The sequence below is a fragment of the Phoxinus phoxinus genome (genome assembly GCF_949152265.1).
Source record: "Phoxinus phoxinus genome assembly, chromosome: 10".
Lineage (NCBI taxonomy): Eukaryota > Metazoa > Chordata > Actinopteri > Cypriniformes > Leuciscidae > Phoxinus > Phoxinus phoxinus.
This window is the reverse complement of record NC_136885.1, coordinates 17,876,139-17,897,355: the sequence shown is the minus strand read 5'-3', so window position 1 is coordinate 17,897,355 and position 21,217 is coordinate 17,876,139. Positions and strand designations below refer to the sequence as shown.

The 21,217-nt window shown below is 39.4% G+C and overlaps 1 protein-coding gene across 5 annotated transcripts in view; it reads left to right on the top strand.

Moving 5' to 3' along the window:
* The window catches only part of pou2f2b (POU class 2 homeobox 2b), a gene marked incomplete at its 5' end in the record, with an annotated part of 43,825 nt that extends 24,325 nt beyond the window's left edge, over window positions 1-19,500 (top strand). For 2 of the 5 annotated variants that reach the window (XM_079625051.1, XM_079625055.1), the window contains 16 exons: window positions 11,308-11,373; window positions 11,724-11,758; window positions 11,845-11,904; window positions 12,361-12,450; window positions 12,615-12,875; window positions 13,050-13,149; window positions 13,417-13,508; window positions 14,412-14,549; window positions 14,681-14,822; window positions 15,060-15,208; window positions 15,586-15,777; window positions 16,274-16,322; window positions 16,424-16,562; window positions 16,709-16,771; window positions 17,929-18,002; window positions 18,227-19,487. In XM_079625051.1, coding sequence (XP_079481177.1) covers window positions 11,316-11,373; window positions 11,724-11,758; window positions 11,845-11,904; window positions 12,361-12,450; window positions 12,615-12,875; window positions 13,050-13,149; window positions 13,417-13,508; window positions 14,412-14,549; window positions 14,681-14,822; window positions 15,060-15,208; window positions 15,586-15,777; window positions 16,274-16,322; window positions 16,424-16,562; window positions 16,709-16,771; window positions 17,929-18,002; window positions 18,227-18,528 — 1,944 coding nt within the window. In that variant the 3' untranslated portion in view covers window positions 18,529-19,487. Of the gene's footprint in view, window positions 1-7,569; window positions 7,755-11,307; window positions 11,374-11,723; window positions 11,759-11,844; window positions 11,905-12,360; window positions 12,451-12,614; window positions 12,876-13,049; window positions 13,150-13,416; window positions 13,509-14,411; window positions 14,550-14,680; window positions 14,823-15,059; window positions 15,209-15,585; window positions 15,778-16,273; window positions 16,323-16,423; window positions 16,563-16,708; window positions 16,772-17,928; window positions 18,003-18,226 lie in introns of those variants that run through there. The other 3 variants (XM_079625052.1, XM_079625053.1, XM_079625054.1) reach the window with 3 other exon arrangements.
* Between the last annotated feature and the right edge of the window lie 1,717 nt (window positions 19,501-21,217).

The window sequence follows — 21,217 nt, the reverse complement described above, 5'->3', positions numbered from 1 at the left end:
TATTGATCGACACATAGTGAGCTCTGTTCTTCACTGTGCTGCCTCCCTTTAATCAATACAGATAATTGTCTGCTCTCTCTCTTTGCCAAATACTCTCTCTCTCTCTTTCTCTCTCTATCAATGAACCCCCTAACCACCCTAAGTCTGGGATTCCCCCTGTCTTAATGACCAAAGGTAACCTGTTCTCTCTCTCTTTCCATCGATTGGCGTGGGAGCGATTGACTCACATGTGTAAACATGGTGCACGATTGTGCTGCGTTGAAGTCTCTTCAACTATTCCCATGTGGTGGTCAAAGAGACAGACTTTTCAGTGTTTGTCAGGCTAAAAACATGTAATCAGATTCATAGTGGAAGGTCACACCATACTGATACTCTAGAAAGAAGAAATATTAAAAATAAACATTTATTAAAGATTTTTATTTATAAAGTTTTAAACTTCAGTAGTCACTCTGATCATGCTGTTGCAAATAAGCATGTTTAATATATTTGAATATATCACTTTTTGTGGATATAAATAGTATGATAGGAAAGTATTGATTAGAATGAGATCAGGACATGTTGCCTGCAAGATTTTAATCATTTATTTTAATATATTTTGATTTAATGTTGTTTTGTTTTCAGATTTAAAAAAAAAAAATGTTATATCACTTTTTATTGATAATGTTAATAGAGATGAGAAGAAATTATTCTGGAGACTGGGATCCTGGCATGTTGCAGGCCAGATTTGAATCTGCATTTCCCACATGATCACCAAGGCTCAAAGTTGAGGAGTCACTTTGATCAAGCTGTTGCAAATATACTATTTTAATTATTAATCTTTTTTGTTTTATTTTTATTTCACACACACACACACACACACACACACACACACACACACACACACACACACACACACACACACACACACACACACACACACACACACACACACACACACACACACACACACACACACACACACACAGAGACACACACACACACAGAGACACACACACACACAATTATGTCACTTTGTATTGATAGATGCAGAAGAAATGAGAGGAAATGACTTAGGAGACTGGGACCAGGACTTATTGCCAGCCAGATTCAAATCTCCATTTTCCACATGAACGGCAAAGGCTCAATTTCTGGAATATGTGCACTAGACCACTGTATCTTTTAACTCACTATATAAGGACAGAGGAGATGTGCAGATGTAACTTTAAATTCCCCAAGGTCAAAGTTTAGTCTCTGCAGGTCAGGCTTTTACAGCAAGGTAATGGAGAATTAATATTTATAGTGTACTATGTGTGATTTTGGATAGCCATGGAGGTACCAGAAAGCATTTTCTTCGTGATGGCAGTGTGGGTTTGTTTTGGTCGAGGTGTGAGAGAGAGAGCAAGAAGGGGTGAATAGGAAGGTGAGATTCTTGTCTTGCCAAACTCTGATTCAAAATGAGGAATTCTGTGAAGAGGGAGATTACAGGTGATACAGGCCTCATTCCAGAGTGTGACATCCCACTGGGATCTGAACGCATTGACAGAGTAGAAAGGTATTTCTTTGTGTTAGACACAATTCACAGGGCCAGTGTACAGTCTTTGTTGTGCATCCTTGTGTTGTCACAGTTTATGTGAACTATATAGTGCTGGACTTACACATGAAATTACTGATTTCAACCAACATATTTTCATGTGCTATTAAGAATATATAAGATGTGGAATAACAGTGAGCTGAAAGGGGGATAAGAGAAATGTAGCACTTCATATGTATTCGTAGGCTATTGAAATATTGATATATTTTCTTTGCTTTGTGTCTCTGTTGCCTCTTTCTTTATCAGATTACGTCTCCTCTCGCTTTCTCTCCCTCTTTCCCAGTCAAGCCTCAAGGATAGAAACCTTGAATTAGAATTTCAGAGGCAAAGAAAGAGAAAGAAGGGGGTAGGGTGGGGTTGTGCTCTTAGGGAGCGGTCGTTGAGAAAGTGCCTCTAATGGGCGTCTGTGCGCTCCCCCCTGCCTAGGGCCCCGATCGATACCGACTCAGAGCAATAAAGCTTTCCCCTGTCATCTCCACAGAATACAAAGCAGTATGGGGAGAGAGAGAGAGAAAGAGAGAGATAGGTGAAAAGCTGTTCCGCTAGCCAGACCGATTTCCTACCCCCCCCCCCCCCCCCCCCCAGCCCATCTACCCCCATCTAACAACAGTAGAGCCCCTACCCCCTCTCGTTCCCTCTCTCCATCTCATAGTCCACCTCTCCTTTCCCCAAATGTAGCACGGGTCCCCTGTGCCGGCTCCGACTAGGTTTTGAAATCTCCCTGCGCTCGGGAGGAGAGAAATAAATAATGGCAGAAGAAACTCTTATTTTAGTTATTATCACAAACACAGAGACAAGGACGGATAGAGAGAGACGTCCAAGTGGGGCATAAAAAGGAAAGGAAATTAAACAATAAAAGAGGTAAGAAATGGCAGCTGGAAATGTATGGATAGACAAAAAGAGAGAGAGAGTGATGTAGTTTAGGAAGTGAAATGGGATGAGAAGAGAACGAAAGGGGGAATGAAGTGATACAAGAAGGAGGGGGGCGGAAAGCGAAGGAGAAGGGGATTATGGGAGAGAGAAAGATGGATGTTGTGATAAAGGTGAGTGGGAATATTGATGAGTAAGAATGACAGACATGAGACCGTGTGAAGAGAAAAACTGCACAGGGGAAAGGTGAAAGACAGGTTAAAGGTCAAATTATTCCTGAAATCGTAAACCAATCACATTTAATCAGAACTACAACTCTGAAACTATCGGAAAAGACAGAGTTTCTCAAACAGGGATATGCAAAACGAAATATTTAAATATTGCAGTTTAGTTTAGGTTTCTATTTTATATAAGGAGGATTCTTGTTTAAAAACAATTATTAGAGCACTAGAAACCCTGAGATGAAGCTCGACGTGCACTAAATAAAACTTTTTACAATGAAAGATCTAATAAAAAATCTAGGTATCAGTCAACCTCACTAGTTGACCATCGTGACCCGTCCTTCATGTCAAAGCAAACGGTTCCTCTTGAAAGTGACAGTGTAGGTGTGAACGTGTGTGTGTGTGTTTGTCCTCCATCACCGTGCAGTTGTGCTTTTTCTGTGTGACAGCTCTGGAGTTGCTCCGTCATTACGCTGCTGTCAACCTAATAACATCTCTTCCTCATCTCTCAAAAACAACACTTTCTGTGTGTATGTGCGTCTCATCTCTTTTGTTGTACCCTCACCCCCCATCCTCCCCAATTCAATCCCTCATTTCTTCTTTTATTGGAAAAAGATGGGATGAATCCTTCATCTCTCTCGCAATGCTCTTCTGTTATTATACTGCAGTGTAGGGCTGGGCGAGATAGCTAAAAATATTATAGTGGTCATTTTCAGGATTTTGACGTTATTTGATATATAACCCAAAATGTATGTATTTGCTCTGAAATCTGTGTTTATGGTTCAGAGGACCCATAGTTTCACCAAAAAATCACTGTAGACAATTAGATTGTAAATATATAAAATAATGAATATCTGCTGATTTAATGAATATATAAAAATATAAAATATCTAATTACTTTCATTTCTATGCACAGCAACATTATATAACAAACATAACACTGCAGCACTATTTGACTAATTCATATTTAATAAATCAATAAAAAATGTATTAATACTAAACAAATAACTAAAATAAAAATATTATATACCAACTTGTTACTGAATTTAAGGCAAACCAAAAATTACGGAAATGAACCATTACATTTTGAATGAAGCATCGTCAATTCATTGAAATAGAAAGTTTCACAGAACAACTGATTCACAGAAATGAATCAAACTTTCCGACTCAAAATATTTTTTAAGGTTTAATTTATATATATATATATATATATATATATATATATATATATATATATATATATATATATATATATATATATATATATACTGTACATATTACATTGTGAAAGTAAAATCGTTGTATAGATATTGTGAATATTTGATAAACTGTAACTGTGCAGGTTGCCAGTTTGATTCAATATTGAACCAGTTCAGTTCCGTTTGAACGCCCATTTGTAGAAACATTTTTTTTCCGCTAACACACATTTCCTTCTACTTTCTAGTCTTATCTTCCAAGTTTTTCATTTATTTTCTCATCTCTCTTCATCTCCCCCATGTCCTTTTCTTTCCCTGTGAGATTTTACTATCAATTCTCCCACTGTGCACTTCTTTTTCAAGTGGCCTGACTCTCTCCTACATCCGCGTTCTTTCCTGTTCTGCCGTATGAATTCCTCTTAGCTCCCCTTATTTCCCCCTCTACCTCTCTGCACAGTAATAATGCTACTGATAGAAAGAGGCCCGTGTGTGTGTGTGTGTGTGTGTGTGTGTGTGTGTGTGTGTGTGTGTGTGTGTGTGTGTGTGTGTGTGTGTGTGTGTGTGTGTGTGTGTGTGTGTGTGTGTGTGTGTGTGTGTGTGCGCGCGATTATTGTCGTGTCGGGAGTCAGAGGAATCGATCGATGCAGAAATATGAGGGTCTGTGTCAAAAACAATAACCACCTTTTCCCCAGACACACACACTTTCTCACACACAGCTGCGTTCACACACAGACATAAGCCTAAATATTAAACATGCACACCTTCATTCAGGGGAAACGAACGATACTCAGCCATCATATTACAGGAAAAATGCTCCATTTCAGATAGGAAAACTTATCAGCACAAGACCTGCTCTCCGTTTACCATTTCACTGTCTGTCACAGGGGTAAAAACGTACACATAAGCACAGACAAACACACACACACACACACACACACACACACACACACACACAAGAGACCTTTCACTGCTGTTGCCTGGCAACGTGGGCCAGTGACCAATCACAGTGCAGAGCAGTGTCCAGTGATGTCACAGCGTCTGCTGACCAGCAGGGGAGAGAGACAGAAAGAGAGGGAAAGAAAGAGCAAATGTCTGGAAACAATTTAAAAAGAGCATTTTTATCTTTACATTACGGGACACGCTGATAGTTTAACAGCTGGAGGAGCGAGTGGGAAGTGGAGGGAATGGGCATTTGTGTTTATGGAGGTGAAGAGGTGGACGTATCAGCCCTGAATGGTGGACGGAAAGAAAGCGTCTCTGTAACTTTATCAGCACTAAAGACTAAGACACATTTGTGTTGGAGTGAACGCGATTGCATCTACAGCGCGAAGAGTGTTTGCTGTGTGAAATAGTTAGTATCTAATCACTCACACACATACGCACGCATGCGGCTCTGAGCTGTGACAGCTGTGAGATTGATGGCTCTCTTGAGGCCTGGAGCTTGCACTCTTAAACAGACAGCTGATCAGATAAACATGGAGGGAAGGAGAGCGAGAGGAACGGATGAGGAATCATACTAGCTTTTAAAAATCATAGGGGCATATTTGCTGGTGGATCACGAGATCTTCCTGTTTGTTTCACACTTGCATCAGGCTGCAGGTCATCACACAAACTATAACTGATGTCATCACGCGGGCTGAGTGACGTTTCCACGCAAGCCATGTGATGAGGGGCCGGCCAAATGGCCTGAGACCCCCGTGACATATGCAGACATGTCTGTGGTGTGTGACCTCTGGGGTCATGAACTTTAACCCCACCAGGCTCTCGGTGACCGTGAACCTGACACTGCTCTCTTTGTGTGAATCCACAAAACATATACGCTACCATCTGTATTCGTTTGTGACGTGTAAGAAAATATATCTATAATTAATTATATAGAAAGAATAAATGCAGTGTGTGTACAACCAAAAAACTGTTCTTTCAGGCCTGATAGGTAGCCTACTGTATAAGAGTATACAGCTGTCTTTTGTTATTTCTGTCTTTGAGTGTGTGTCTGTATATTAATGAGAATCTAAACTAGATATGCTGTTTTCACTTTAATGTTTCTTTGAAATAACCAGTAAATGTGAAATGGAGCGCTTATCAATTGGGAGATTCCAGAAAAACTCTTCACAACATTCATAATAAAGTGGGGCAATGCCGCCTTCTAGTGTTGAACATACAGAACTGCAGTCTCTTATAACACCCCATATGTCCTGGACTTGGACTTTACCTTGACTGTGAATCATTTCAGCAGACTGTTCCTTAAATCCCTAGAAAGAACTAGTCATTACATCATGTTATTTTTAACTGTTTTATGTTTAATAAACATTCAGTATTTAAATATATATCTAATAGTGATGAATCTTTTTGCATAAAATGTTCAGATGGATCACTCCATCTACATTCTCTTTGCCTTAACACCCTAAAACTTAGGGTTTAAACAATATCTAATAAATATACGATAGCATATTATGTATACTGTATGTACATGCTAAAATCTTCCTTTCATGGAAATACAAAGCTTTTTCATTATATATTGTATTAGGATTTTTTTTGTATTAATATTATATTTTTTTTTTGTGTGTGATTAAATTGTAATACATTCTGGCGAAAGCTAAATGAAGACATATGGACCAGTAAAATGTGACTGTTTCTTTTGAACTTTTGATCAAAATGCTCACGCGTGAATTTTGAAAGAATTTTCTAGACAAATTTAAATTGAGTCAACGTATTATTTCCTTTACAAAATCATTTTTTTAGTGCTTTGAATTGGAGCAAATAGTGAAAAGTATCTTCAACACTTCAAAAAAAGCTTCCCAGGCTGTACCTCTATTTGTGTTCTTTCATAGCGTATAATAACTTTACTAATTTTCTCAAATGTGGAAAATAATTGTAAAAAATGAATTAAACGAATGTGTGTCCTCTGATGCAGTGCATTAGGACAGTTTAGACATTTCTATTTCCAGTCACTGAACAGTACAGCTTGTGAACAATCCCTGCTTCCGACACATTACAGTTTTATATCACAAATGTTTGATATGCTTGTTTTGCTTTCTCTGCTTTGTTTTGGGCTCCTACGGGGTGATTCATGCCCCAGTGTGGACGTGTGAGGTTGGAAACAAAGCCGTGTGAGCAAGCGTCCTCATTCTGTATTTTCTGATGGAGACTTGTGCTGTGACAGATGTGTTGATATACAGTAGAGATACGGCGTGACACGGGTGTGCGAGAGAGACCGAGAGAGTCACCGCAGGACTCGTGAGCGACTCTTTCCAGCAACCCCAGCACTTTCCAGCGGCACAACTCTCCCCCTCTTTTCACCTCTATCTCAACATCTGCTTATTTTTCATCTCTCGCTCCTCACTGCCGCCTTCCCACTCTCAACCTCTTTCATCCTCTCTCAGTTCACCTGACCCCACTCTTCAGCCCACCGATCGACAGCGCTTCACTTCCTCCTTCGCTCGCTCAGCATCCTGCTCGCCTTCCTCAGCCTTTTATCCCCCGAAAGCGACCGTCACATAAATTCGCCCGATGAAACGACCTGTAACACACTTACGGGTTTAAAATGCATCGTATTGTAAATGCAAATGTGGCATGTCTGCTCTGACCCGCTCCGTTCTTGCTCTCTCGGGGTCAGGAAGTGGGCACGGAGGGGGCGGAGGTGTGGGTGGGTACAGCGTAGAGAGGAGGTGACGGAGGGAGGAGAGAAGGAGGAGTGGAGAGTTTCCCCCCCACTTGTTATCAGTTTGTTCCTCCTCCTTGGCCGTCAAAGAGAAGCGGAGAGAGTGAGACAGAGAACGAGTGTGTGCATGTGTGTGAGAGGAAGAGGACCTCACTGAACGAGTGCACACTTATTCATCAACATGACAAAGACCGGTCCTGTTGCATCCATGGATTATTCCCATATGTGGTTGCCAGGTATGTGTCCAGAGCTTCTGTGTGGTTGCCAGGTTGGTCTCTTCTGAGTTTTATTGATGGATTGGTTAGAAATGCAGGGACGGTTGTGGTCATCAGACCAAGAAGGTCAGCATGTAGAAACTGAAAGGAAGTGCTATGCAAAGTTATACAAAGTTCCAAAATATAGATATGTCTTGAATTTCAGAGTGTGTTTTTTCTAGAAATAGAGGAGTTTGTGTTACAGTGCTTTGCGAATGGATTCAGATGTGATTATTTTATTTCATAACACTGAAACTTAAAATTATTTTGTATAAATTGTTTTTTGAAATATTTTTATTTATTTTTATTTTGTTTATTTCATTTACTTTTTGGAGCCGTTGTGAATCTCTTATTTTATGTTATGAGACAGAATTCAGTTCAGCAGACAGAATACGATTTTTGCGCTGTATTTTTTTGCGTTTTGTGCCATTTATTTTGACATTAAGATGCCCAGTGCCACAGCATGACGCTTCCACCACCCTCTTCACTGTGAGGATGGTGTTTTTTTAAAGTGGGGCCAGTATGAAATTTGCACAACATATATAATGTTTAGCTTTTTGGCAGACCCAAGGTTTTCTTGTTTTTGGAGTAATGACATGGCTACTGAACTCTTTTCTCGCAAGTCTCTAGTTGCCACGGTGAGGTTTAGTGGCCATTTTACTCAATCTAATGCTCTCATAACATTTGTAATTTAGTAAAATGTGAGAACTGATCAATGATCTGATTTTTACTTAGCACTGCTTAGTGTTCCTCTGATTTCTGTAATGCATTATTCCTCAGAATAATTTATGTTTCTCTGCTTTCATTTCAAAGGCACAATTGTTAATACAAATATTTTAATACCAGCTACACAAAAGCTAGAGCTCTCGGATTTTCAGAAGAGGAAAAACTATTTTTTTAAGTGCTTTACATCAACTCCAATTTGTGGTATTATGTGCATAAAATCTTCAGGTTATTAGACTACCATTATGTATATCTATTTTTTTATTAAAACATTTTGCTGATCCATCAGAAAAAAATAGCACTTTTCAGTACTGAAGAGTTGATGAAATCATATTTGTTGACTGGAAGTGTGAGGGAAGCTCTGGGAAACCCAGTGTGAAGTTCTTCATGGGGTTTCCCCCCTTCCTCCGAGATCCCAACCGACACTTGACTCACAGTACAGGAACTCCTTCCAACTGGTATACTAGTGGACCACTTGAGTATAGTGTACTCTGTTAGTATAGTGTGTGTAAAACTATACACACTAACAGGTTATGAGAAGCTGTTAGAATACTTCTTTAAGGATTGTTGCCTTCACTTGCTGTGAAGTGTCTAGCAGGTTGGCCAGCTTAAAACCATTATCATGTTCCTAAAGAAATCTTGCATTATCATTATTATCTGACCTTTCAAACAGACCAGAAATCAGCGGTCAGGAGACGTAAGTGTCTATTGGAACTCAGATACCTTTATATTATTCATTTGTAGCTAAATGCATACAGGGATGGAGATGATAGAGATAGCTCTTCCTCTTTGCATGTGGCATCTCCGTCTTTAAGTATAGACGAAAATCATGCAAAACACCATTAGCTTGGAAATAATTTCCAGTATGTGCAAGCAGTGTAAGCGTATTTATTTCAGTTTTATAATAAAAATAGAGATCTTTGTAATACAGAAGTTATGAAATGGAGAAGTCTGGAAAATAGTAAGAAATAGATCTCTGTGTGTCAGCTACTGTATAAAAACTGTATATTAGGGGCACTTACATTCAAGCGTGTGTGTGTGTGTGTGTGTGTGTGTGTGTGTGTGTGTGTGTGTGTGTGTGTGTGTGTGTGTGTGTGTGTGAATATTAATAGCTGGGGTTTGGTTTTTTAACACGTTGTGTTGCCCCAGCCTGAGGGGAAACAGAGAGGGAAGTGAGACATTAACACCAAAACCATCAGGCACTCTTTCATATTAACTTCATATGAATGATGAACTGCACATGCACTTCATATAAGACAAATTTTTAATTCTAGATCTGATCATTCAAAACTGTTGTGATGGAATGTATGTCAAATAAGATATCATAGACTGCAAGGTGTCAAATAAGTTTGTGATGATTCACTAAAATTAGTCCATTATTTAAAATGTTTATTTGACCTTTTTGCTTTAAATTTACAATACATGCCTCTCTGGAGACATCTAGGCAGCTTAAAAGACCAGTTATTTTTAGCATTCATATGACTTATGAAACTCAATCTTACTAAATAAAGCCAGAACTTGTGTGAGGCAATCTGAAAATATTCTCAAACTTTTACCCAGAGCTATCATAGCACCATTTTACCAACAGGCCGTTCTGTGGAAACCCTGAACTCTACGGCCCGCTCACTGACGGGCCTCAAGAGGGGCTTTCCTTCCTTTTTACTTCCTTCCACCAGCAACCACTGTGGCTGGACCACGGATTTGATCGCCTGAGGAAGTCGGCAATTCATCAACTTTTTGGTGGCTTTTACACGAGTGACACAACTAATACAAGTGAAACTGGTTTCCTGTGAATCTTTCTCTGGGATCATTACAAACAATCCATTTATTTTCAGTTGTACTGCCCCCTGGAGGAGCCAGATATGAATGATCAGTATCTGAAAAAGGCCTCATTGATTCATGTAGTTGTCAGGAATGAAATATTGATGAAAGGAACTCTGAGAGAGTGAGAAATGAAGGATGAAATGTGAGTGTTGAGATAAAGAGGATCAGACGAGATAGTGGTACATGCAGGTGGGGGATATTATTAGTCAGTCGTTGGCTTTATTTGCATTTTTCACAAAAGGGAAGTGAGTGTTTCTGTGAGTGAGTGAGCATGTGTGTGCTTGTGTGTGTGTGTGTGTGTGTGTTTGTGTGTGTGTGTGTGTGTGTGTGTGTGTGTGTGTGTGTGTGTGTGTGTATGTGTGTGTGTGTGTGTGTTTATGCACGTCTATTTGAGAGATTATTTTTTTGCTACAGAATTTATACCTCTGATGCTGCTTAGCTCTTTTGAACAATGTGTATTGTAAAAAGTGGCATACAAATAAACTGAATTGGTTTGAATGCATCAGAAACATACACACATGTTCAGTTGTGTATTCTGAATATATGTATGTGAATCGACCTGCTTCAATGTAGACCAGAACTTCATAAAACTCTTTGAAATGTTTGTATTAGAATTCTTAGAAGATATATTTCACACACGTTAACTTTGCACACTCTGGTTCTCTCTGCTGAGGATCTGGGACAGTCCCATTGGCTCGGTTACAGTTAAATTTGAAGTGACACGTCTGTGGTGATGTAATAGTTGTTTGTTGGATTGATCACGTCTCCACTTGTTTGAGAATGAAGGAATCTAGACTTGACGCTGCTCTATCATAAAAAAAAAAATTCTAAATATAATATACGATACTTGTGTTTGTAAAAATTCCATTCATCATCATCAAAAATTGTATACATTTAATAATATATAATATTATTGTATTACTCTTGTGTTAAACAGAAATGCATCAGCTCATGACTAATTTTATAGCTCTCTGTCTTATTTTTTCAGATATCAGAATGTCAAAGCCAGTAGAGGTTGAGAATCCAGCGGCAGACTCTCCGATTGAGAGCGCAGGTATAGAGCTACATTATATTTCTGTATGTCTGAAACGCTGCTCAACAAAAAGGTTTTTCTACTCAGATTACCCTGATAACACCTTCACTGGCTCTATAACAAATATGATAAAAGTATTTTAGCAGCATGTTAACAATATACATACACATTTTTTAACAATATAAATAAATCAAATGATATATATTAACTCTTACAATGTTGTAACATTATATTGAAATGTTATGTTTGTAGCCAAGTCTTCTAATGTCAAACTAACTAAATTGAACAAACCAACTAACTTAAACTTACATTTACCAGATTAACTAATACGTTGCCTTCTCTCATTGTTCTTCTCTTATTGTGTTTCTCAGACTCAGAAAGAAATGGCTCAGATTCAAATAATCAGGTAAGTGACTGGTACCAGTGTTATCTTTCATCTGAATACAGCATTAAACAAATGAATCATATTTTCAATGTGTTTCCCTCCAACAGGTTCAGCTGATGAAAATCAACCCTTTCTCCCTTTCACCCACGCTGAGTAGCGGCAGCAAAGTGAGTAAATGTGTGTGAATGAATGTGAATTACTGAGTGTTTTAAGTGAGTCTGCACAGATCTGCACATTTTCTTGTTCACCATTGGTTATGGCTAATTTGAAACACTTTAAAAAGTTAAGATGACACTTTATTTTGATGATCCCTTTTGAACATTCTGTTGACTATGAGTAACTTTGCAACTACAAGTCAAACTTATTCTAACCCTATAGTCAACTAATACTCTACCAACACTCTAATGAGAGTTATAGACATGTACATGCAGCATCACTTATAGTCAACAGAAGTGTTAAAATAAAGTGAAACCAAAGTTAGTTTTCACAGTTTTTTTTTTTACAGTTTACAGTTTTTCCACCTCTTTTTATTATTTCATTATCCTCCCTTTGTCACCCTAATTTAAATACCCCCACTCCCCGTGTCTCTTTTAACTCATGAATTCCTCATCTCTATGTCTCAGGCTAAGGTGGAGGATTGTGCTGAGATGTCACCCGCTCAGACGGCCCTTTCCCACACACAGCTGATGCTAACGGGTGGCCAGCTCGCAGGGGTGAGACAAACACGCACTTACTTTTTACATGTGCTGCTTATGTGTGTCTGTGTGGGTTCCTGCGTGAGCTTGCTTGCCTTGCTTAACATGTGCTTTCTTTCATCCACTTTTCTAACTATTATTTTCACCACATTTTCCTTCTCTGCCGCTCTTTCTCTCTCTAGTTGACTGCACTTTTGCCTGCACAGCAACAGCTGCTCTTACAGCAGGCGCAGCTCCTCGCTGCAGCTGTGCAGCAGTCACATGTGGCCCACGCAGCCAATCAACAGCAGGCCCAGCAGCAGGCCCAGCAGCAGGCCAATCAGCAGGCAGCTCAGCCGCAGTCACATGGCCAATCGCAGAGCACACAAGAACAAACCCCCACCCCCGTCCCACCTCCTCCTCACCAGCTCCCTCTTTCTCAGCCAATCCAGCTCACTGCCCAGGTATAGCCAATCAGTGCTGAGCAGCACCTGAGGTGATACAAGGGACAAATTCACTAAACAGTCAAAATCCTGCATCTTATTTGCTTATTCTCAGTGAATTCCCTCCTCAGACCACCTCTGATCAGAGTGAAACCATCATGTCCTCTCAACATCTGTTTCTTTTCTCTCTTTCAGGACATTCAGCAGTTGTTACAGCTGCAGCAGTTAGTCCTCGTTCCAGGACACACTCTGCCTTCACAGTTTCTTTTACCACAAACGCAGCAAGGGCAGCAAGGTAGCTCATTTACTATTTGTATTCTCACGCTGTGTCCTAAATAAGTTTCCTATGTAAGGTCTTTGTCTCTCTTCACTTAAAGCAAGACTTGTTGCATGTCAGTTGCCATGATCCAGCTGGTTAAAACAAAACATAGACAAGAATTTATTATTATCACTTTATCTTATAATTTTTTCAGGGCATAGTGATTGGATTAAAAAACTGTGGTTGTCAATCAGATTTCATTTATGGGTAATAAATATAATCATATGGTTGTGTGTGTTTCAGGGCTGCTATCAACACCAAATCTAATTTCACTACCTCAGCAAAACCAAGGAAGCCTGCTGGCCGGTCCACACAGACTTAGTCTTCAAGCACAGGTACACCATCTAATGAAAGACCCTCATATTTGTGAGGTAAACATATGTCAGAGGGCACATAAACAGGTTACAAGGGTTTTCAAGATAATTCAAGTTGTTACAAACCTGTATGAATTTCTTTATTCTGCATATAGGTAACAAACAGTTGACGATAACAATTGACTTCCATAGTATAGAAAAAAAAATTAGTGCTTTTATTATCCCTTTTAATATTAGTGTTGTCAACAGAATAAAATAACTGATAAAGTAACTGTAAAAGTATTTTTTTTTTCTGTTCCTTTTTAAACAAGGAAAACACAATAATGTCTGTAAACTTTGTTAATTTGTGTGTATTACAGTTGTAGTAAAATATGCATTACTGTTCAAAAGATTGGGGACAGTAAGAGTTTAAAAAATATAACTTAATACTTTAATTCAGCCAGGATGCATTCATTGTTCAAAAGTGACAGTAAAGACTTTTACTGTTCTTTTGAACTTAGTATTCATCAAAGAATCCTGAAAATAAATCACAGCTCTACAAAAATAGTAAGCATACTTATTAATAGGTATTAATATTTTGAACAGTAATAAGAATCGTTTCTTGATTTCTGAAGGATCATGTGACTCTGAAGACTGGAGTAATGATGCTGAAAATTCAGCTTAATAAATAACATTTTAAAGTATATTAAAATAGTTATTTACATTTCACAAAATTTTTACAATATTACTGTTTTTACTGTATTTTTGATCAAATAAATGCAGCCTTAATCAGCATAAAGGATGTCTTTCATAAACCTTCTTACCTAACCCATACAAATATCTTACCAACCTCAAACTTTTGAACAGTAGTGTATGTGTGCACAATACTATATTCTGTGCAATTCTCTCATGTTTGAGTCTTGATGTGTGTCTGGTTTGTGGCAGAGAGAAAAGGTTGCAGAGAGCAGCGTGAACACAGTGACGCAAGTGACCTCTCACCCTGAGGAGCCAAGTGACCTGGAGGAACTGGAGCAATTTGCCCGCACTTTCAAGCAGAGAAGGATCAAATTGGGCTTCACACAGGTACACACACACACACACACACACACACACACACACACACACACACACACACACACACACACACACACACACACACACACAGATGTGTATTTCCTTGTAAAGTAATGTTTGGTCTCTGCTTCCCTCTACAGGGTGATGTGGGAATGGCCATGGGGAAACTCTATGGGAATGATTTCAGTCAGACCACCATCTCTCGATTTGAGGCACTCAATCTCAGCTTCAAGAACATGTGCAAACTCAAACCTCTGTTGGAGAAGTGGCTGAATGACGCAGGTAACCATCACAAAGAGCTCCATCGGATTTAACAGCTATTAATCTAATCATACGCAATCCAAAAAGTTTCTATCAGTCTCGAACGCATGTTCTGTGCATACAATAATACTATAAGTGCCATTTTGGCTACTTTATTAATGTAAAAATAGACTGTCAACCACAAAATGTTTTATATAACATTTTGCAGTTGAATCAACAGTAAAAATTCAAATATCTTTTTGTTACTGGTTTACTCAGAAACAATGTCGATGGACTGCACCTTGCCGAGTCCCAGTGCTCTCTCCTCTCCCTCGCTGGGGTTTGAGGGCCTGCCCGGCCGCCGCAGGAAGAAACGCACCAGCATTGAGACCAACGTCCGCATCGCTCTGGAACGCAGCTTCATCACGGTCAGAACACGTGATTACAAAACCATTGCACAACATAAACTAGTATGATTTTTTTTTTTTTAAAGAAGTCTTGTATGCTCTCCAATGCAGTAGAAAATATAATAATTATTTATTTAAAATGGAATTTATTCCGGTGATGGAATTTTTAGCAGCCATTATTCCAGTCTTCAGTCACATGATCCTTCAGAAATCCTTGTTTTAGTACTACAATATATATATAATATTACTACAATACTACAATATATATATAAAATACTGAACCCAAACTTTTAAACAGTAATGTATAACCAAATAAACATTCATATCCACTTCCGAAATTAATGTCCTCAAACAATCCCGTCTGAAACCTCTGATTCGGTTGTGTTTTCTGCATTCAGAACCAGAAGCCTACCTCAGAGGAGATCCTGCTCATCTCAGAGAAGCTCAGCATGGAGAAGGAGGTGATCCGCGTCTGGTTCTGCAACCGCCGACAGAAAGAGAAACGTATTAACCCCTCCAGTGCCACCCCTCCCTTGCCCAGCCAACCCCAGCCCACCTCGCACAAACCCCCCTGCTACAGCCCGCACATGGTACGACCTGGCTTGCTCCCTTGGCTCATACCCCCATCTCAAATGACCCTGTGCCACAACACTCTACTAGTTTCTCCTGCATGAGCAGTTGATAATAATCATTCCCATAATGGCACATATACCATTCATTCCTCAATGTGGTTTTACCCGCCCTGCATTGCTTTGCATTTTAATGTGGAATAATCGTAATCCATTCCTTCATAGCCAATTTATGCAATTAGTTCACTGTCATTGTTGTAATACTATAGGAGGATTGAACCTCTGTTACTTACACATGTTTTTGGAGGAATATTGCATGTATTCACTAACTTTGAAACTCAGTATTTTTCATGTAATTAAGGTTTTGTATAACTGAGTGAGTAGCATCTACAACAGAGCACAAGCCTTCCAGTGTTTGACTCCGGCCTCTCTCCTTTTCCTCTTTTTCACCCTTCAATACTCTGTCCATCATGTTTCCCTTTTGACCTGTGACATCATATCCACATCTTCCTTACAGATGTCCAGTCAGGGACTATCCCAGACAGTGAGCAGTCTCAGCACAGCAGGTAGGGTACACAAGTGGACCTCTGCTGATCATATAGACAAATATAATTGTGTAGTAGGCTATATGATGGATGCTCTATCTGTTATTATTTCCTTCTGTCAGTGACCACCATGTCATCAGTTTGCCATTTGACCTCAAGCGGGCCCACCTTAAGCTCCGCCTCATCACCTGTAACCCCGCCCTCACGCGGTGATGCCAGCCCCGCCCCTCCAACTCACAGTACGCTAAGTTTGAACACAGGGTGAGTTGATTTCTCTCTCGTGTACACACACACACACACACGCACTTACTCATCTCCTTTTACTCCCTCTGGCTCAGCAAATATAGGTACCTGCAGTGTCTGTGTGTGTGCAAATGTATTTTTGTGTGTGGTTTTGTTATCCGCAGTTCATGGCATAAAAAGAATGGTGACGTTTCTAACTACATCACTGACTTTGCTGCAAGTTTGAGGTGAATACAACCAGCAGAGTCTGTGTTCTTACACACACACACACACACACACACACACACACACACACACACACACACACACACACACACACACACACACACACACGCACACACACACACACACACACACACAATTTGTCATTGCCAAGTATAGGGAATGTGGATTAGGGCATACTAGGTAAATTGGCTTTGTTTTTGACTATTTAGGACAACATACACACAGTGGTGCTGTGTTGCACAATATCACGATTTTAGCAATTGATTGCAGTGAAATCCTCAATATTAATTTAATTTGCATTCTTTTTCTTTATTTACAAAGTTAAATATTAGATATCAAGATATTAAATACTTTATATTAATTATAATTAATGTATCATTCTTTGTAATGAATGATATTATTTATAATTTATATAACATAATACAAAAAATAATATTTTATATATATATATATTTATATTAGTATACAAACTACTGTTAAAAAGTCTGGGGTTGTTTTTTGGAAAGGTAAAATGTATACCTTTGTATTCAGTATTCTTTGATAAATATAATGTTTAAGAGAACAGCATTTATTTGATAAAATATAATTTTTGTAACAATGTAAAAATAGAATAGATTTTTTTTTAAATCTTTACTTTCACTTTTGATAATTTGCTTAATAAAAGCATTACTGACTGCAAACTTTTGAATAATAGGCCTTGCCTTGTTGTTAAGTAAACACTCCTTTATTTAAATAGTTATCAATTAAATATATTACATTAAAATTATTTATTAATAATAACTCATATATTTGTTTTAATACTACAAAAAATTATACATATTTTTTTTAATTTTAGTATCCACTCAGCACACAAAGTGCTAGCATGTTTTGCATATTTGTTCAGAGATTTTGCATATTTGTTCAAAAGATTTAGTAAAATCCCACTACATCTTAGTGTAAGGGTTGTTACGGACTGATGCGTCACTGGGTTCTGCTGGTATGTGACCTGCATTGTATTACTAGAAAAGCCATGTTTATTCTGCAAAGATTTGTCTTCTTGCACTGTTTTCCCAGCTCTTAACTATGCTTCGAAATGTTTTCTCTTTTTCCCTTCATTCCTTTCTGTTTTCCGTTTCTGTCTGTGTGTTTTGTGGGATGGTTATTCGTTTGTGTGACTCAGGAATACGATGAGGAGCATTAACACAGGAATGAACCAAGCTCTTCTTGGCAGCAACCCACTTGCTACTATTCAAGGTTTGTGCGAAAGGGAGGGGGAGAGAGACACTGATGACTTTGCCACCTCATATCAGTCATGTGTTACTTTGTCCTCTCTGTTTGAGTGTTTGTTTACGTCTTTCCACTCCTATTCTTCTTTGCTCACATTGTTCATCTGTTCACACGGCACTAGAGTATCCTGCTTATCGTGTCACATATTATTGTTGTTAATGTTTGTGAGTAACACTGCGTCTCTTCCACAGCTCTAGCAGCCAGTGGTGGCCAGCTGCCCATTTCCAGTCTTGAAGGCAGCAGCAAGGTGTTAATTGGTGGTTCTGGGGCCCAAGGAGCAGGTCTTACCTCTTCCCTCTTCCTTAACCACTCCTCTTTGTTGCCCATGGCAACAGGCCCCGGCATGGGATTGGGCGGTTCAGCTGTTGGCAAAACCTCATTTCCTGTCGCAGGCGGCATGAGTCCCTCCCCTTGCTCGAGCCCCGTCTCTTCCTGCTCTTCCGGTGAATTGCTGCACAGCCCGCACTCGATCGGAGGGTCTAAAATCGAGTGATGTTGCCCAAGTCCAATCACAAACGGAGGAGAAGGAGGAGGTGAAACCTTACCTGTCAACCAAAGCATCTCTTGATCCCCTCGCTCCCTTTCGTTTCCTCTCGTTCATACTCTCTCTCTTCCGCTCTCCCACTCTACTGATGCCAAAAATACACAAGAGTAGAAGAGGGGAGAGATGGAGAGACAGAGTTGAAGGAGGAAGGAAGAAGAGAAGAGGGAAAATGAAACCAAAAAACCACCACGAGGCTTAGCGGGACACAGCCAAATACGTAAATTAAAGGAGAAGAAAAAACTATGTGAGAAGTGCAGTGAGACAAGAGGACAAAAAGAGATCCTTGAGCACCAAAAACAACAAAAAGTACAAACTTTACTGTTGTGGAACAACTCTTTGAAGAAAACGTGGAATACTGAATACCAAAAAGTATAAAGGAACTTTGAGAGACTCACTATGACAAAGAAATACAAGCATACCAAAATCTCAAATACCAAAAACAAACACCAAAAAATACGGATGGAAAAGCTTTATCCAAAAGACCTGTAAATAGCCAACCGTCCAGGACCAGACCCAGTGACAACAATCCAGCCATCTCTGAGCTCATCATCTCATTTTCCATGCAATCATACCGTTTTCTTTCACGGTTTCTATGATTCAATGTTTCAGCATAAAATATGAGCAAGTCGAGCTCAAACGCTCTTGTGTTTCTCTGGTTCTTCCTCCTCCTAGTCTATTTTTTTCACATAAGTAGCAGATTTTCCATCTGTCTTTATTAAATGTTTAGTACATCAATGTTTTATTATTATCATCATCATCATTACATGTCTTAACGAGAGTGTAGAGAAAATTGGGTGTTTGGTCTTTGATGTTCATCATATTAGCACTGCATAGCTTGATGCACTTGTTTGTCCAATGACATGAATGTCGTAAAGTGTAATAAAAATGAGACCAAGCTCCTCTCTCTAGCTTTCACTGCTCGAAGTGTAAATACTCTCATTTCTCTCTTAATAATTAAGTGCATGCATGCTTCCCTCACTCACTTTGTCCCTTTTGAATACCAAAGCGATTCATTCATACATGATCAGTCCATCATTCCCATGATGCAGAAAGAGATCGGGGACCCAAACCTTGACAAGGCTGCTCTGGTAAGACAGCATGGCGTGGGATCTGTCGCGGTGAAAGGGCTCCTATCCTCTCTGCTTCTTCTACAAGCCAAAAAATGAAGTGAAACTTCACAGCCAGCCAAACTTCCCAGAAAGGAAAACCAAAAACAAACCAAGCCAAAAACGAATCGAGGAGCAAAACGAGTCACTGTACAGAAAAAAACAGCATCCCTTCATGCATCTCTGGACCGAGGTCACCCAGAACCATGTAGCAAGGGATCTGGCTCCGCCTCCTGTCATTCAAACTCTTTCTGGTCCTGGGTGGCGGGATCTTTGATGACCTCACTGGACTCATCTGAAGATGAAGATGTTTCGGGTTCGTTTGGGGGTTGGGAGGGTTGTTTCTTTCGTTCTGTCTGTCTGTTTTGTGGGGCTTTTCTCAGCTGTGTGTGTAGATTTGTGTGCTTTCATTTGGGAAAAAGGAATTCACGTATTTGCAGAAATCTCATTTTTTTACGTTCCTTACTTGTTCCTATCTAGTTGTGTTAGAGACTCTAATCAGGTGGTTGAAACAATACTGTGAAATCAGTTCAACAGACAAGATACCAGGATAAACACGCTCAAGTACATCCAAAGAACCAAAGTCAAGTATAAACAAGCTTTAAAGAGAACCAAATATCCCATACACAACTATTCACATGCTCTCATCCACCTTACCGTTGTGTTTATATCGTGCTGAAATCTGTAGCCGGTGAGCGCTGCAGGTTCAACGATGGATAGGTACATTAACTCAGTTCTCTACGTTACTGTATAGTCCGAATGGGTCAGTTAGTGCTTCTCTAGATTTTGTAGTAAATGATCTATGTTATAATGCTTACTAATTGCTTATGTATGGAAGAAAACATTGTGAAAAGATAAAAAAATGTTGCTATTTACTTAGACCAAAAATTCACACTATCTCTCTTTTGGGTTTTTCTGTTTTCTTCCTCCCCCGTTTTAAAGAAATTGTTTATTTATTTATTCTCCTCTTGCTCGTTTGTGAATTTTCTTAACAGGCCTTTTTTATTATTAATATTATTATTATTTATTTAATATATTCCAAATGCTGTTTTGTAGTGGGTGTGTTTGAGGCACCAGATTGTATTCAAATGTAAACTTCCTTTGCCAAGGCAACCTTTCAAACCAAATCCATCGACAAATGCAACCGTCGGTCCGAATGGACCGGCCACTAATCGACAGCGTAGGGGCGGACACTTGTCTTCTCGACCTCTTAGCTGTTCCTTACTGGACAGAGCCTGTGGAGGGAAACCTATCAGGGGAAAAAGCAGCACTGTGGTTCTTCTGCTCAAATGTTTCGGTAGTATTCATTCAACGCTGAAGTAACCTTCCAGAGTAAAAGCACGCACTGCCATGGCTCAGAAGGGATACGGTTCTGTAGGAACCTGCATTGTGTATGAACGTACAGTACCTGTCTCACCACTGCTGATGTTACAGATCGTGTTGCTATGGTTACTGTCGTGATGGCTACCGTGTGTGTGTGTGTGTGTGTGTGTGTGTGTGTGTGTGTGTGTGTGTGTGTGTGTGATGGCGTT